Source organism: Musca domestica, unplaced genomic scaffold (assembly GCF_030504385.1).
Source record: "Musca domestica strain aabys unplaced genomic scaffold, Musca_domestica.polishedcontigs.V.1.1 33, whole genome shotgun sequence".
NCBI lineage: Eukaryota > Metazoa > Arthropoda > Insecta > Diptera > Muscidae > Musca > Musca domestica.
This window is the reverse complement of record NW_026712312.1, coordinates 5,921,800-5,936,916: the sequence shown is the minus strand read 5'-3', so window position 1 is coordinate 5,936,916 and position 15,117 is coordinate 5,921,800. Positions and strand designations below refer to the sequence as shown.

General features: G+C 40.1%; 1 protein-coding gene across 1 annotated transcript; it reads left to right on the top strand.

Annotated features, from left to right (window-relative positions):
* The first annotated feature begins 6,774 nt into the window (after nt 1-6,774).
* LOC131803798 (uncharacterized) lies at nt 6,775-15,117 on the top strand. Its single transcript, XM_059125513.1, has 2 exons — nt 6,775-7,009; nt 13,913-15,117. The coding sequence occupies exon 2, from the start codon at nt 13,913-13,915 to the stop codon at nt 14,609-14,611; it is 699 nt and encodes a 232-aa protein (XP_058981496.1). The 5' UTR covers nt 6,775-7,009; the 3' UTR covers nt 14,612-15,117.

Sequence of the window (15,117 nt, the reverse complement as noted above, 5' to 3'; positions counted from 1 at the left end):
TCTTCCTACAAGAGAGCAAAAAGTCTTTTCATAGAAGACCAGACGAAGTTCTTCTCATACAAGAGCGGAAGGTCCTCTCATAGCAGAGCAGAAGGTCTTCTCATCGAAGAGCAGATGGTCATAGAGGAGCAGCAAATCTTCTCATAGAAGAGCAGCAAATCTTCTCAGAGAAGAGCAGAAGGTCCTCTCATAGACGAGCAGAAGCTCTTTTCATAAAAGAACAGAAGTTTTTCTCAAAGAAAAACAAAAGGTCTTCTCTTCCTACAAAGAGGCCAGAGGAAGGTCTTCTCATAGAAGACTAGAGGAAGGTCTTCTCATAGAAGATCAGAGGAAGGTCTTCTCATAAAAGTCCAGAGGAAGGTCTTTTCATAGCAGACCAGACGAAGTTCTTCTCATAGAGGACGAGAAGTTCTTCTTATAGAGTACCAGAAGGTCTTCTCATAGAGGACCAGAAGGTTTTCTCATAGAAGATCAGAAGGTCGTATCTCAGAAGACCAGAAGGTCGTCTCTCAGAAGACCAGAAATTCGTCTCTCAGAAGACCAGGTGGTCTTCTCGTAGAAGACCAGAAGGTCTTCTCAAAGAAGACCAGAAGGTCTTCTCGTAGAAGACCGAAAAGTTTTCTTATAGAAGACCGGAATGTTTTCTCATAGAAGACCAGAAGGTATACTCATAGAAGGCCAGGAGGTATACTCATAGGAGGACAAAAGATTTTCTCGTAGAAGACCAGAGGGAGATTTTCTCATAGAAGTTCAGAGAAAGATCTTCTCATTGGTCTTATTATAGAAAAGCAGAGTAAGGTCTTCCCTGGAGGTCTTTTCATAGAAGACCGAGAATGCCAACTCATAGAAGTTCGAAAGGTTTTCTCACAGAAGACCGTAAGGACAATAGGTGTAAGTTTCAGATAGTACCAATTTGGATCACTCGTCTTGTCTAGGATTGGAAGATATAGATTGTTTTGGATACAGAGAAAGAAGAAAGAGAGAAAGGGAAAAGGAGAGAGTGAGAGAGAAAATAGTTAATGCCAGGGTCGTCTAAAATGAGATCAGAGAAAAGTGCATGTATGTGAGAGAAAGAGAAGGATTATAAGAGTGTACTGGTGTAGTATTTTGTTATTCAATAAAATCAAACACATTCGGGTCGTTTGTGTAGGAATAAACGAAAAACTAATTCAAATACGTGAGCTGCTCGATCGAGCCTGATCTCCATAGACCCCTTGGAAGAACTAATTTCACAATTAATTCAACAAACTACTGACACCTAAACCATAGAGTTTTGTGGGTTAGCTGACGTTTTTTTCTGTCCCAATCTAATATCAGATAAAAGTCTTTGCGGGAAAAAATAACTTCACCAACTATTAATTACCTAAACACACACATACACATAGTGACACAAACATGCACATAAATACCATAAACTAGATGTCTCTTTCCGTTTGCAAGGAACCCCAAAAAAGAAAAAAAACTTCATCAGAAAATTCCTTAAATTTTGTGGTATCTACTTTATCCTGGGTGTTCAGTGAGTTTTTGATTTCAATATTTCCGGTTTTTTGGAACGATGAGAACGAATGTGTGTATGAGTGTGTGTGAGTGCGTTTGGCAAAAGTTTATTACCATGTCTTTATCAAGTTTAATTAAACCGGATCGTCACCAAGTTAAATCATCTTGTATTACGTTTTGGCTTGGTTAGAAACTTCATTTGGTTTCCACTGCATTTCATGGTTGTTGCTGTTGGTTTTTTCTGCAAAATCTAGTTAAAGCTGGGTGCAGTCGCCATACCAGTTGAATGGGTGGATAGTGGATTTTGATTCGGTGATGGAAGCATGTGCCAAGCAGAGACTATGAAATGGTGCTAGAATTTTTATCTCTGCATTGGTTATCAACGCCTGCCTGCCTGGTGACATAAACAGACAAACAAACGGCAGGCAAACATTGTAGGGCAAATGGTGGGTGGCAGTGGTAAGAGGAGGAGGAGGAGATGGAGGGGTGAATGGATATTACTGCTGCTGCTGATGATGATGACGATGTGCGATGTGAGGATGCTGTGACTTTGTGAAAACTATTCGCATTCGCAAATATATCTCAAAATGACAGCTGGTTTTAAGCTACGCATTAAGAACGTTGCGAAAAGTGAAGGAAAAATAAAAACAGCAGCAGCAGATATCCTTGAATGCCAGCCTTAGTGTCACTAAGCCATTTTAACGAAGTTTAGAACTTTGCTTTGGCGGAAGAAGGGGCAGAAAAAGAACAAGAAACAGAAGTCGAAAAAAGTGATTTTCGCCTTCATGCAATTATTGGCATTGTGTTGACCGTGTTGTGCTGTGTCTGCTCTCTCTCTCTGTCTCTCACAAATTCGACTTTTAAACGCTGGCTTAAGTGTGGCCAATGGTCCGGTGTTGTTGTTGTTGTTTTTTGTCATTCTTTCGGCAAGGCAATAAATGCCTCCGACTCTGAGACACGCCAACAGCTGGCAAAGTGTGTCCACTCACCATTCCATTGATGGTTTTGGGCCATTGCACAAAACGTTTTCCATTAGGTTAGGTGTCTGAGGCTAATCAAATTCACATGCCTTCGGAAAAGGAGAGCGGCGGTGGGGGTTGTAGCATGCATCCATTATAGATTTAAGTAAAGCTAAGAGTTGAATTCATGAATTGTGGAGGTGTTAGTGGGTGCTGGAAATGCAGTTTTCACTTCATCTCCTTTGGATGTCCTTACACCTCAGAGCAAGTATTTCATGCGGTTTTGTTTAAAAGGAAATTATGAGCGAGAATTCGGAAATTACTTTAGTTAGTTGAAAATTTGTTTTATCTATCCTCTTTTTTGGAAGATTTCCACGAAATCGCCAAGAAGGGAAATTAAATAGATATCAGGGGACAAACATGGGACAATTTAAAAATTGTTTAATTATTTGTAAAATATGGACAATTTTTTCTTTTTCATTAGGAGGACCTTCTGGACTTCCATAATCAGATCTTCTGGCCTCATCGACCCAATGCTTTCTATAAGAAGACCTTGTGGTCTTCTAAAAGCAATCCTTCCGGTTTCCACAAAAAAAGACTTTGCGGCATTTTTATAATCTTCCTTTACTGTTCTATATGAGGACTCTATGCTCTTCTGTTAGAAGGCTTTCAGAAAAAAAGAAATAAATTCGGGAAAGGAAGACCTTCAGGTCTTCTTCTAGATAAAAAGATCTTCTGGATAAGAAGATCATGTGGATAAAAAGATCTACTGGTCTTCTATTGGGAAACCTTCTTCTTCTAGTATTATAAAAGAGGAGATTGTGGTCTTCCAAAAGACGACCTTCTAGTCTTCCATACGAAGACCTTCTCGTCTTTTCTAAAGAAGAACTGTTGACATTTACTAAAGAAGAACTGCTGGTCTTCTATAAGAAGAACTACTGTTCTTCTGCAGAAAAACCTTCTGGTCTTCTATAAGAACCTCCAAGTCCTCCATAAGAAAACCTCCTAGTCCTCCAGAAGATGACTTTATGATCTTCTATGAGGAGACCTTCTCGTATTCTATGAAAACACCTTCCCGTCTTCTATGAGAACACCTTCTCGTCTTCTATGAGGAGATCTTCTGCTCTTCTATGAGAAGATCTTCTCGTCTTCTATGAGAAGACCTTCTCGTCTTCTATGAGAAGACCTTCTCGTCTTCTATGGGAAGACCTTCTCATTTTCCATGAGAAGACCTTACCATTTTCCATGAGAAGAAGGTTCAAAGTTTCCGGTTCATAGGCTAAACACTAATAAGGTCTTCATATAATTTTGACTATGTATGAAGGGTCCCCTATAGCTTGAGATTTATTTCGACACTTTTAGGATAGAGTTTTAAATGGGCCATGTCGGTCCACGTTTTCGAATAGCCTCCATATAGCACTACCTCCTGATATTCGAAATTTTGATGAGTTTAGCGACATAATTTGCCGGATTTAGTTAAAAATTCGTATTTAATGTTCGTAATGGGTACTAAAGCCTATGACAAAAATTTTATATACAGGTCCACGTCTTCGTATAGCCCCCATATAACGGTACCTACCGATACTCGGTATTTTGAGGGTTTCAGCAACATTATTCACCGGAATTGTTTCAAATTTCCTATTGGAAGATCCCTAATGGATACTACAACCTAAGACAGAAAATTGTCTGTGCTGGTCTTCGGTACCTCCCGATAGTCCGTATTGTCATGATTTTTGAGACATTCTTCATCGTAATTGTTACAAATTTCGTATTTGAAGTTCGTAATGGGCCCTACAGGCTATGACAAAAAATTTCGTATACAGGTCCACGTCTTCGTATAGTCCTCATATAACGGTTTTCATTTAAGTGGTAGTTTTTGGATTTTTTTTTAAATTTTCAATTTCTTTCGTTTTCCATTTAGTTTCGTAAAATTTTGACATTTTGAGTTCTTATTTACAAAAAAAAATCGATATAGGCCCACCTTTTGGTTCAGCCCCTGTACAAAGATACCTTCTGATTTCGGTTTTTGTGAGTACAATCCAATTAATATATTCATATTGATTTTGAATTACATATTATCATAGGTTAAACATTATTACTATGAAACTAGTATCTGCTCTTTAAGCCTTGCAAGTCCAATTTAAATATTTTCCCTTATCGTATTCTTTTTTTTTCAAAAAGTATTCGAACACCAGAATACAAACAAAATTAGCCAAGAACATTAAAACGTACAAAATTCCATTCATTCCATAGACGATATTTGTAATTGGTTGGATAGTGTCAAACACCATCACACACTCTCAAAAAAAGAACTTCATTAGATACTGCTAACATTGCGGGTTGCTTGACATTAATGCGCCACCATTTCGATTTGAGCTGCAGAATTCTTTCAGTCAATGGCAAATGTAATGTGACTGAAATCCGATTGCCATCGTCATCGTGATTATTTGCATTAACATTGTAAGCAATCCAATTTCATCACAGTTGGCACAGTTATATATATTCATATGTATGTTCACACGTATGTGGACAATACGTGAGTGAGAGTGTGGAGTTATGTATTTAGGAGAGGATTTGTTTAGCGTGGCATAGTAAAGCTGGGCAAACTAAGGGACATCCTCTTAAAATGCAATCAAAAAGGATAAGACATAACCAATCCGATATACGTAGCGGGAATCAATATCTAATTATGAAATTTGAAAAACTTACTGATTTCAATAAATATTTCGATATACACCTATATGAACAAGGGGTACATCTAGAGTAAGAATGATTTTATTAATGTATTTTTGAAACTTCAATTGGAACATTTAGAAAAAGCTCTTCGAAGTTTTTTTCACATAATTAAATTTAAAGCTTAAATTCATTGATTTTTTATTAAAACATTATTTTTAATTGGAAAAAATAGAAAAGAAAATTAAAATCCTCAAAATTTCCACAACACCCCCGTATCTTTGCAAATTTCCTGATTTTGCTTCATTTCGTCAATGATTGTTAGTGTTTTGTTGAATGGGTTTTTGGTTGGGTTTGGTTTGGTTTTCTAGGACTTACAAACGTCATCAACAATTTCCGTTGCATTTGCCAAGAGCTGCAGCAGCAGCCTCAACCCCAGCCAAATGTAAACAAACCCAAACTAAAAACAAAAAAACAGATTCTGGTTATTTTTATGTTCGGTGCCAAATTTGCGGTTGAAACCAACAGACATTTGTTTATTACATTGCGTTATGACGCTTTTAATAAAACAAACCAAAAGTAATTCTTTATAAATTGTATAAATTTAGTCTAAATGATTAAAATTACTTCAATTCAGTTAAAAGGACAGCAATTATGACATTTTGATATTGAGAAACACAAATAAATTACTCTTGAAATTCAAGGTTGTAATTATTGAATTTTTAAAGTTATGAGACATACAGGGTGAGATAAAAAAAGTCAAACGGCATAATTTTTACCTTTTTTTTAATTTTATTGAAGGAAAGCAAAATAAGAATAAGTTTAGATTTGTTCGAATTGGTGACCTTTGGCACGAATTATGGCCTTCTAACGGCCAATGAAACCGTCACGCGCTGCCCGAATCTTACTCTGCGGTATTTTGGTCCAACCTTGCCAACGGATTGGAATTAGTAGATTTTTGGAAATGAAGCGAGGAACCTCATTTTGTAACCATTCTTGGGAGGCGCGTGCTGAGTGCGAAGGTGCTGAGTCCTGTTAGAATGTCCAAGGTCTACGGACTAATTTGTTTGCGTGGCCAAAGCTTTAATACACCCTCCAGAATATTTTCGCAATAATATTCGACATTTATTCTGATGCCACGGTCGATTAATACGGGCGGAGAGCGACCATCGGCTGTTATGGGGGCCCACACCGTCACCATGACCGGTGTTCATGGGAGAAAAACGCGTGAATGTGAATATGAACCCATGAACGTCTTCCCACCCTATTGTGATTCTATTGTGAATCATTTTATTTTAGTTTATTCCTTCTCATTGTTTTCTCTCTCTATAATGAAAACAAAAACAAAACGTAGAAACTAGAGAAAACAATGAAAAAGAAGAAGATCATTTTTTTGGAGTTAGAGTTGAATTTGATTTTGTCATTCCGCTTGTTTTTTCCCAAGAGAACAGTAGTTCGACTTAATAAGAATAAATAAAAGTTATTAAAATAAAGCACAAGTGTTAGTTCTTTGGAATTGTGGGAAAATTATAGTGAATCGGTGCGAATAAACTAATAAATTAAAAGTAGTGAAATAAAGCGCCAACGAGAAATAATCATATTACAAATATTGCGTGCTATTTGCCCTTGCCCGAACAGGGGAACGTTCACTGCCTTCATCAACAGTGTGTGCTGAAACAGAACCTTGCCCAAAGGGGAAGACATCGTCACCGTGCTGCACCATCAAAGCGCGTCCTGCCAAAGTGTAAGTGGATCGAGTCGACCGGGGTACCTTGAACCGTGGTGGCCGACTCTGGAAACGTTGGTAAGCACCCCAACATCTGGTCCTTCTCAACCGGGAACAAAATCAAGAGCAAGAAATAGGGTATCCATTGGTCAAAGTAAGTACCACGCATGTTTTTCACGATAATTTGTCATTTGGAGACAAACGTATATTGGCCCTAAATTCGTGGACTTTCTTTGTAAAGAAATTGAGGTTACCTGTTGCATAATTGTGACAAACAAATTCCAAAGTATTCTAAGTTATTTTTTTAACTGGATACCGTTGGAGTATTTATCAAGCCTTGCCCTTTACATTCGTCTTTCGCTGGATGGTGTTGCTGTAGCGAACCGGCATTTTTTTGTATTGTTTGCCCTTCATCCATTTACATTTGGTGGCTTGCTGTTTTTTTGTGGCGCTGAGTCTTTGTCTGTGTGTTGCTGTTAGACAGACAAAAGTTGTTCGTCCGTCAGACTCATTAGCGTGACATATCGACATACGCACATTTGGTGGCGCTTTGTTTATATGTGAATGCTTGCCCTTTGCTAGGCTGTTGGTGATTTGCTGCTTGTGCGTTGTTGGCTCTGCTTATATGCATTTGCGCAGCCACTGTTGACATATTTTGGAGAGTCGCTGCTTGTGCGTGGTAGCTCTGCCTGGGCGTTTGCGTCGCCACAGTTGTTTATACGTCGCTCTTGCTCTGCTTGGGTTTTTTTGTGTGTTTGTCTACTGCGGTTACGCTGACTCTGTTTGCATGATTTATACTTTCTCGTTGTATGAGCGTTCGTATTGCTATCGTCTATTTATTAACATTCATCGATTATTTTGTTTTGGTCTTGCCCTTTGGTGGATTTGCTTGCTCGAATTTTTTCTCGTTGTTGAGTGCTGAATTATAATTCTCATTAGGAGATAATTACAAGCATACAAGGCAAATATAAACAAAAGGAAAAGTAAAGCTTAGCTGTATATAAATTTGGACAACGACGTTTAATGGAATCTATGAGATTTTGGCGAAATTGAATGTCGTGAATGGAATAAGTGAAGGTTAATTGTTAAAATTACCTTGCACAATAAAAACATAAAGAACACAATTTTGTTATTGTGGATGAATTTTGCCCTTTTTGTATTTGACACAGTGGGTCAGAAATGAGAAATTGAAAAAGTGACTTGCTCATATATAAAAATGTATACCATTTAGATGCTACTGTGAAAAATAAGTTGGTAATTGGAATACCATTTGAAACGCTTATGGCTATTTCATTAAATAACTTTCTCGTTTGAAATATCGAAACAAAAGTACATTTTTTGGGTAAAAAATCTTTTTCGTTGATGATTGAAAATTTTTCGTGGATTTGTTGGCATTAACAAAAGTAAAATTACTTGCTCATTTGGAGACTAAGAGGATTTTTTGGAACACGTAGAAAATTAAACTTGTTCGCGCATACATACCATTTGGATAATTTAATACAGTACTATTCGAAAAGTGCTTATTCTGGGTTGTTGTTTTTGGAGATATTTTTGTCGCAACTAAAGTTACAACGGAATATTTGAATACTTTGAATAAATATCTTGCTCTATATGAATTATAATTTGCGCTGGGATTCTTGCTCATTTTTGCAATAAATATATTCCTCTTTGTGGGACGTAACTATCCCTTGGATTCTTGCTCGGTTTTTTAACAACAATATTTCGCTTTGCGTAACGTTCGATAATTTCTACAATTAAATTTGAACATTTGGGATTAAGCTTTCTCGAAGAAAATGGCCAGTATTGAAGACTTTTTAAATAAGTCTGAGGAAATTATTTCCTTTGAAGAAAATTTAAAAGAGACGGATGCGTCAGGGTTTAATGAGTCTGCCGTTGAAGTTGAGAAGTCAGAGCTCAGCAGTTTATGGGCAGAATGGAAGGAAACCCTGAAAGCGTGTACCTCCGATGCTGAGTGTAATAAGAAAAATAAGGAGGTTATAAAAACAAATAAAAACTTGCCCACCAAAGTTACGTTAGATGTGTTAATATTTTGGGGGAATGGAAGGAAAAAGCAAAAGTGTTTCCCGTTACACAAAGAGTTTCTTCCTCTGTAGCAGTCCCGCCGTGTGATATGGAAGTGTTCCAAGGGGATTATGTTTCCTGGCCCAGTTTTCGTGACTTATTCACGGCGATTTTTATCAATAACAAAAAATTAAGCCCCGTTGAAAAGCTGTACCACTTATTCCAAAAAACAAGTGGAGAGGCAAGAGAGATAAATCGAAATATCCCATTGACGGCCGAAGGTTTCTCAATTGCTTGGGACAATTTGAGAAACCAGTATGATAATAAGAGAATTCTTATAAATACTCAATTGAGAAATTTATTTAATCTTGCTCATTGCGGGCAAGAATCGGCGAGTGGCCTTAAAAAATTGCAGCGGGAGGTTACTAATTGTATATCGGTCCTAGAGTTATATAAGATTGATGTAAAGTCTTGGGACCCTATATTTGTATATCATTGCTCTTCAAAAATGCCTAAACTCACTCTTTCTGTATGGGAACAGTCTCTGCCAAGTAAAACAGAAATGCCTCGTTGGGAGGACTTAAATAAATTTCTCACGGAGAGATTTCAGGCATTGGAAAGTGTGTCAGATATAACTTGCTCGAATGGAGCACAACCAGGATCTTCTCAATCTTCTCGCCCAAAGTACAGCCAATATGACAAATCGAAACAATTCAGAGTCCATCATACTAAGGTAAATGAGAACAAATGCAGTGTGTGCAAAGGGACACACCCCTTGAAATCTTGCCCGAAGTTCCTTAGTATGGATTTCAGGAAAAGATTAACTATTATTAAGAGAGAAAATCGTTGCCTCAATTGTATGGCGTTGGGTCATAAAGCGGTGGACTGTAGGGCTCCTGCTTGCTCAAAATGCAAAGGAAAGCATCATAACCTCCTTCATAAAAATACGATTGCCCAAGATAATAGCTCTAATGCGAATGCTTCTACAGATTTGTCTACGTCGTTGGCTGTGACTCCGAGTACATCGGCTGGTCCGATTACTTCTTCGAATACTCGCGCATTTCATACCTCGGTCACAAGTAGAACGATGCTTGCCACGGCTTGGGTAAATATTTTGAAGGATGGTGTTCCATATAAAGTACGTGCGCTAATAGATCCTTGCTCGGACGACACTTTTATTTCCGCTCGGGTGCAGAAGATGCTTAGGTTGCCCACAAGTTCGGTGTCTGCGGACATTTCCGGTTTGGGCGGTGAACATTTGACTAAATGTTCTAAGATAGCATCCGTCAGAATTGGATCGATGAAAAATAGGTCTTTCTCGTTGGACCTTGAGGCATTTGTGGTCCCTGAAATCACGGGGGATATTCCCACACATCCCTTGGGCAAAATTCGAATTGAAGAACTTCCGGATCTAGATTTTGCGGATCCAAATTTTATCAAAGTAGTCCAGTAGACATCTTACTCGGTGGGAACGTTTACCCTGTTATCTTGCTCAACGGAGTAAGGAAAAACGTACTTGGCTCGCTTTTGGCTCAAGAGACCGTATTTGGGTGGATATTAACCGGTCCGACAACTGATTTAGTCCATCTGAAGTCACTTAGCATCTCGCATTGCACTAGAGTATCAGTGCAAGACGAACTTTCGAAGTTCTGGGAAATTGAGGAGATTCCCAAAGTTCCGATTGTATCTGTAGATGACCAAAAATGCGAGGATATTTATCGAACTACGACGACCAGAGGCTCCGATGGGAGATATACGGTAAACTTGCCCTTTAAAGTCGATTACCCTTTCTCTTTGGCGTCAAAATCAAGCCGATATATTGCTCTGACTCAATTTTTGCGGAATGAGACATCGCTAATGAGAGATCCGAATCGAAAATCGGATTATGACAAAGTTATTCTTGAATATTTGTCTCTGGGTCATATGGAGAAAGTAGAAGGGTTTGTCAACTATCAAAATTGTTTTTACTTGCCCCATCATGGCGTATTTAAGCCCGAAAGCGTAACGACGAAGTTGAGAGTAGTCTTTAACGCTTCGTGTCCCTCGGTAGACGGCAAAAGCTTAAACGACGTGTTGTATGTTGGCCCTTCGCTTCAAAAGGACATAGTTTCGCTCGTTTTGAATTGGCGCTTATACAAATATGTATTTAATGCGGACATTTCTAAAATGTATCGCCAATTTGGATTAACCCATTGCATTCCAAATATCAGCGCATTCTATTTCGATCTTGCCCGGAAGAGGAAGTTTCTGATTACCAGTTAAAGACAGTAACATTTGGCGTCAATTGCGCTCCTTACTTGGCTCTTAGGACGCTGTTGCAACTGGCTGATGACGAGGAGCATCGCTTTCCCATTGGTTCCAAAATTCTACGAAACAATATGTATGTAGATGATGCGTTGGTAGGGGTGCATACTGTCTCAGAAGGTTTAAGAGCGAGAGAAGAATTGATAAAAATTCTTTCATCAGCCGGGTTTGGTCTCCGGAAGTGGACGTCTAATTCTAGAGAAATTTTGGATGGTCTTGCTCGTGAGCATCTGTTAAATGAAGATTTTCTTGATCTGGGTGACAAGAGTTCTGCGAAGACATTAGGTATTCGATGGAATGCCTCATCAGATAGTTTCTACTTCGTTATAGATACAATTCAAGAAAGAAGTTCTTACACGAAGCGACAAGTGTTGTCCATTATAGCGAAGATTTTTCTGGGCTGGCTCGCGCCGATTGTAATAACTGCGAAAATTCTGATGCAACAGTTATGGCTAGATGAGATTGGATGGGACGATCCATTAAAGCCTCTTACTCTGATAAACTGGAAGAATTTTGTCTCTACTTCGTCAGGAATCGAAGAGATTAGAATACCTCGCTGGGTAAATTACTCTCCAAATTGCAATATTGAATTGCATGGTTTCTGTGACTCGTCAGAGTCGGCTTACGCTGCTGCGTTATATTTGAGAGTTGAAGTTGGTACTGATGTCTATACGAATTTGCTCGTTGCGAAGTCCAAAGTGGCGCCGTTGAAGAAATTGTCCTTGCCACGGTTGGAACTCTGTGGGGCCTTTCTCTTAGCCGAGCTAGTCGATTCCGTTCTGCCTCAGTTGGATATTCCAAAAGCCTCTTTGTTCGCTTGGTCGGATTCGACTATCGTTTTGTCTTGGCTCAAGAAACCATCTTACTCTTGGACGACGTTTGTGGCAAATAGGGTGTCTATTATTCAGGAGAAGGTAGGGAGCGATTGGTATCATGTCCCTACAGATGAGAATCCGGCAGATTTAGCAACCCGGGGGCGGACTCCTTTAGAGCTAAAGGAGTGTGGTTTATGGTGGCATGGACCAAGCTGGCTCAAATCGCCGAGAAGTGAATGGCCCTCAGGCGCGGTTATATCCGAAACAACCCTTGAAGCTAAACCTGTAAAAGTTCATCTTGCTCGATCTGCCGTAGAAGAAGATATATTGGAAAGGTTTTCTCGTCTCTCCACTGCAACTCATGTCATAACGTACATATTTCGGTTTGTCCAAAGGACACATCCAAAAACCAAGAAAACCGTTTGTTTTGATAGCATTAAATTAACCGCAGATGAAATTGGCTTTGCTCGTCGCCGTTTGATGTCTCTTTCTCAAAGAATCTACTTTCCTTCGGAGTATGATTGCCTCCATAAAAATCGAAAACTTGATTCTGGTAGCCCTCTTTTGTCGCTAAATCCCTTTCTCGACAAAGATGGTCTTATTCGAGCTAATGGACGTTTGAGTTCTACCCTTTCTCTACCGTACGATGAACGGTACCCGATTATTCTTGCCCCAAAGAGCAGATTTGCTGCACTGTACGTGGATCATGTTCACCGTATGACCAACCATGGTGGCATTCAGCTGACTCTGGCTACAACGCGCCTCGAATGTTGGATCATACGAGGCCGAAACTTAGTAAAAACCCAATATCGACATTGCACGAAGTGCGTTCTGGCTCAGAAGAAACGACAAACGCAGCTGATGGCTGCTCTTCCTCCCGAGAGGACTACCTTTACCCGGCCGTTTTCCACATCAGGGGTCGATTTCGCTGGCCCTATTGAAATTAAGAACTTTAGTGGCAGAGGTTGCCGCATTTCCAAGGGTTACATTTGCTTGTTTGTGTGCTTCGCCACCAAGGCGATACACTTAGAACCTGTCAGTGATCTCTCCACCCCTGCCTTTATTGCCGCTCTGTCCCGATTCGTTGCCCGGCGTGGATGCCCTCGTCATATTTACTCGGACAACGGTAAGAATTTCGTGGGTGCAGACCGTGAAATTCGTTCTAATTTGATGAAGATTGTCGCAGAGGCGAAGGACGACTCCCTTACTCGTTACGGCTTCCAGAAATTGGAGTGGCATTTTAACCCCGCCGCAGCTCCACATATGGGTGGGCTGTGGGAGGCGGGGGTTAAAAGCTGCAAGAGTCACCTGAAGAAAATCTCGGGACAAATTCGTCATACATTCGAAGAATTATCCACTATCCTTGCTCACATCGAATCGTGCCTAAACTCCAGGCCTCTTACTCCCCTGACAGATAGCATCGATGATATCAGCGCCCTTACTCCAGGTCACTTCCTCATCGGTGGACCATTACTAGCGCCAGCTGAACCCGACGAGGTAGAAAATAAAACTTCTCTTTTGAACCGTTGGCGACGGTTGAAATTGATTGCCCAGGAGTTCTGCAGACGATGGAAGTCCGAATATCTCAAGGAGCTTCAAAGGCGAACAAAGTGGAAACTGCCTCGAAATGACCTACAGGTTGACGACATTGTCGTACTACACTCTGATTCCCTTGCTCCAAACGAGTGGCGATTGGGCCGCGTGATGAAATTACACTTCGGTCAGGACGAAAGGGTTCGGGTTGTGGACATCAAGACTTTAAATGGAGTGATTACACGCCCTGTTCACAAATTGGTCCTCCTTCATCGTCCCGAATAGATCTTGCTCGATTGGCCAGTCAACGTTGACGTCTCTCCCGATGAAATATATGTCCTTGTTGTCTATTTGTTTCCTAACGATGCCTTACTCTCTTTCAGATGAGCTTCAACGATGCGTTCAAGTGTCCTTTATGCCACACACGGCATTCGTTCCGGCACTGCCGCCCCTTCTTGTCGGCGATACCTTCCGATAAGGAAGCCATCGTACGCAAGTACAATGGTTGCGTAAATTGTCTCGGTCTGGGACACCGAGCGATAACTTGCCCGTGGAATGAAGGTTGTCGGGTGTGCAATTTCGCCCACCACTCTTTATTACACCCGCTAGATAACCGTCGAGAAGTTTGGTTGTCCATGACGGCAGAGGTCTTTATCCACTTCCCAGGCCTAGATGAAACCCCACAGAAGGTGCGTGTGCTTATCGACCCGCTGCGTGAGGAGAGTACCCTTCAAATGGGATTACCCAGCCAAGGTCCATTGTATCCCAGTCCGGTACGGGTCGTTCTCACGTCAACGAACAACAATGTTCGGACATACACCACCAATTTGAAGGTGCTGGGCGAGTCAGACCTTCTAGAGCCTCGGCACCCGGTTGACTTGAAGTGCGTGAGAAAGGCGTATTTGAAGAAGGCGGTAGCGGATCCTACTTTCGAGAAGCCCGGCAAATACAATGTGGTACTCGGTAAGCCGGCATCTGAAGGCATTTTCCTGGGCCTACCCGTTTTTGAGCGCGGCATGCCATATGCCCAAAACACCGTCTTTGGATGGACATTTTTCGGCGACGTGGAGCGAAAGATTTAAATAATGTTTTTTTTTTTTTTCTTACCCGTGTGAGGAGGCGTTGCAGTACCATATTTGTCCCAGAGGGACTCAACGATTGCTGGCTCAATTAACGTTGTTTTTTAACTGTATATTTCCATATCTTTCATCATAATTTATTTTATCGTCATATTTTGAATTAAAAACAGTTTGTAATTAATTTAGATTTTAGTGTCCACTAAATTGAATTTCCATGGACAATTGCATTAATTAATATTATATAGTTTAGTTGGAACCCTGTCCCAAGGGGGGGAGGATGTTCATGGGAGAAAAACGCGTGAATGTGAATATGAACCCATGAACGTCTTCCCACCCTATTGTGATTCTATTGTGAATCATTTTATTTTAGTTTATTCCTTCTCATTGTTTTCTCTCTCTATAATGAAAACAAAAACAAAACGTAGAAACTAGAGAAAACAATGAAAAAGAAGAAGATCATTTTTTTGGAGTTAGAGTTGAATTTGATTTTGTCATTCCGCTTGTTTTTT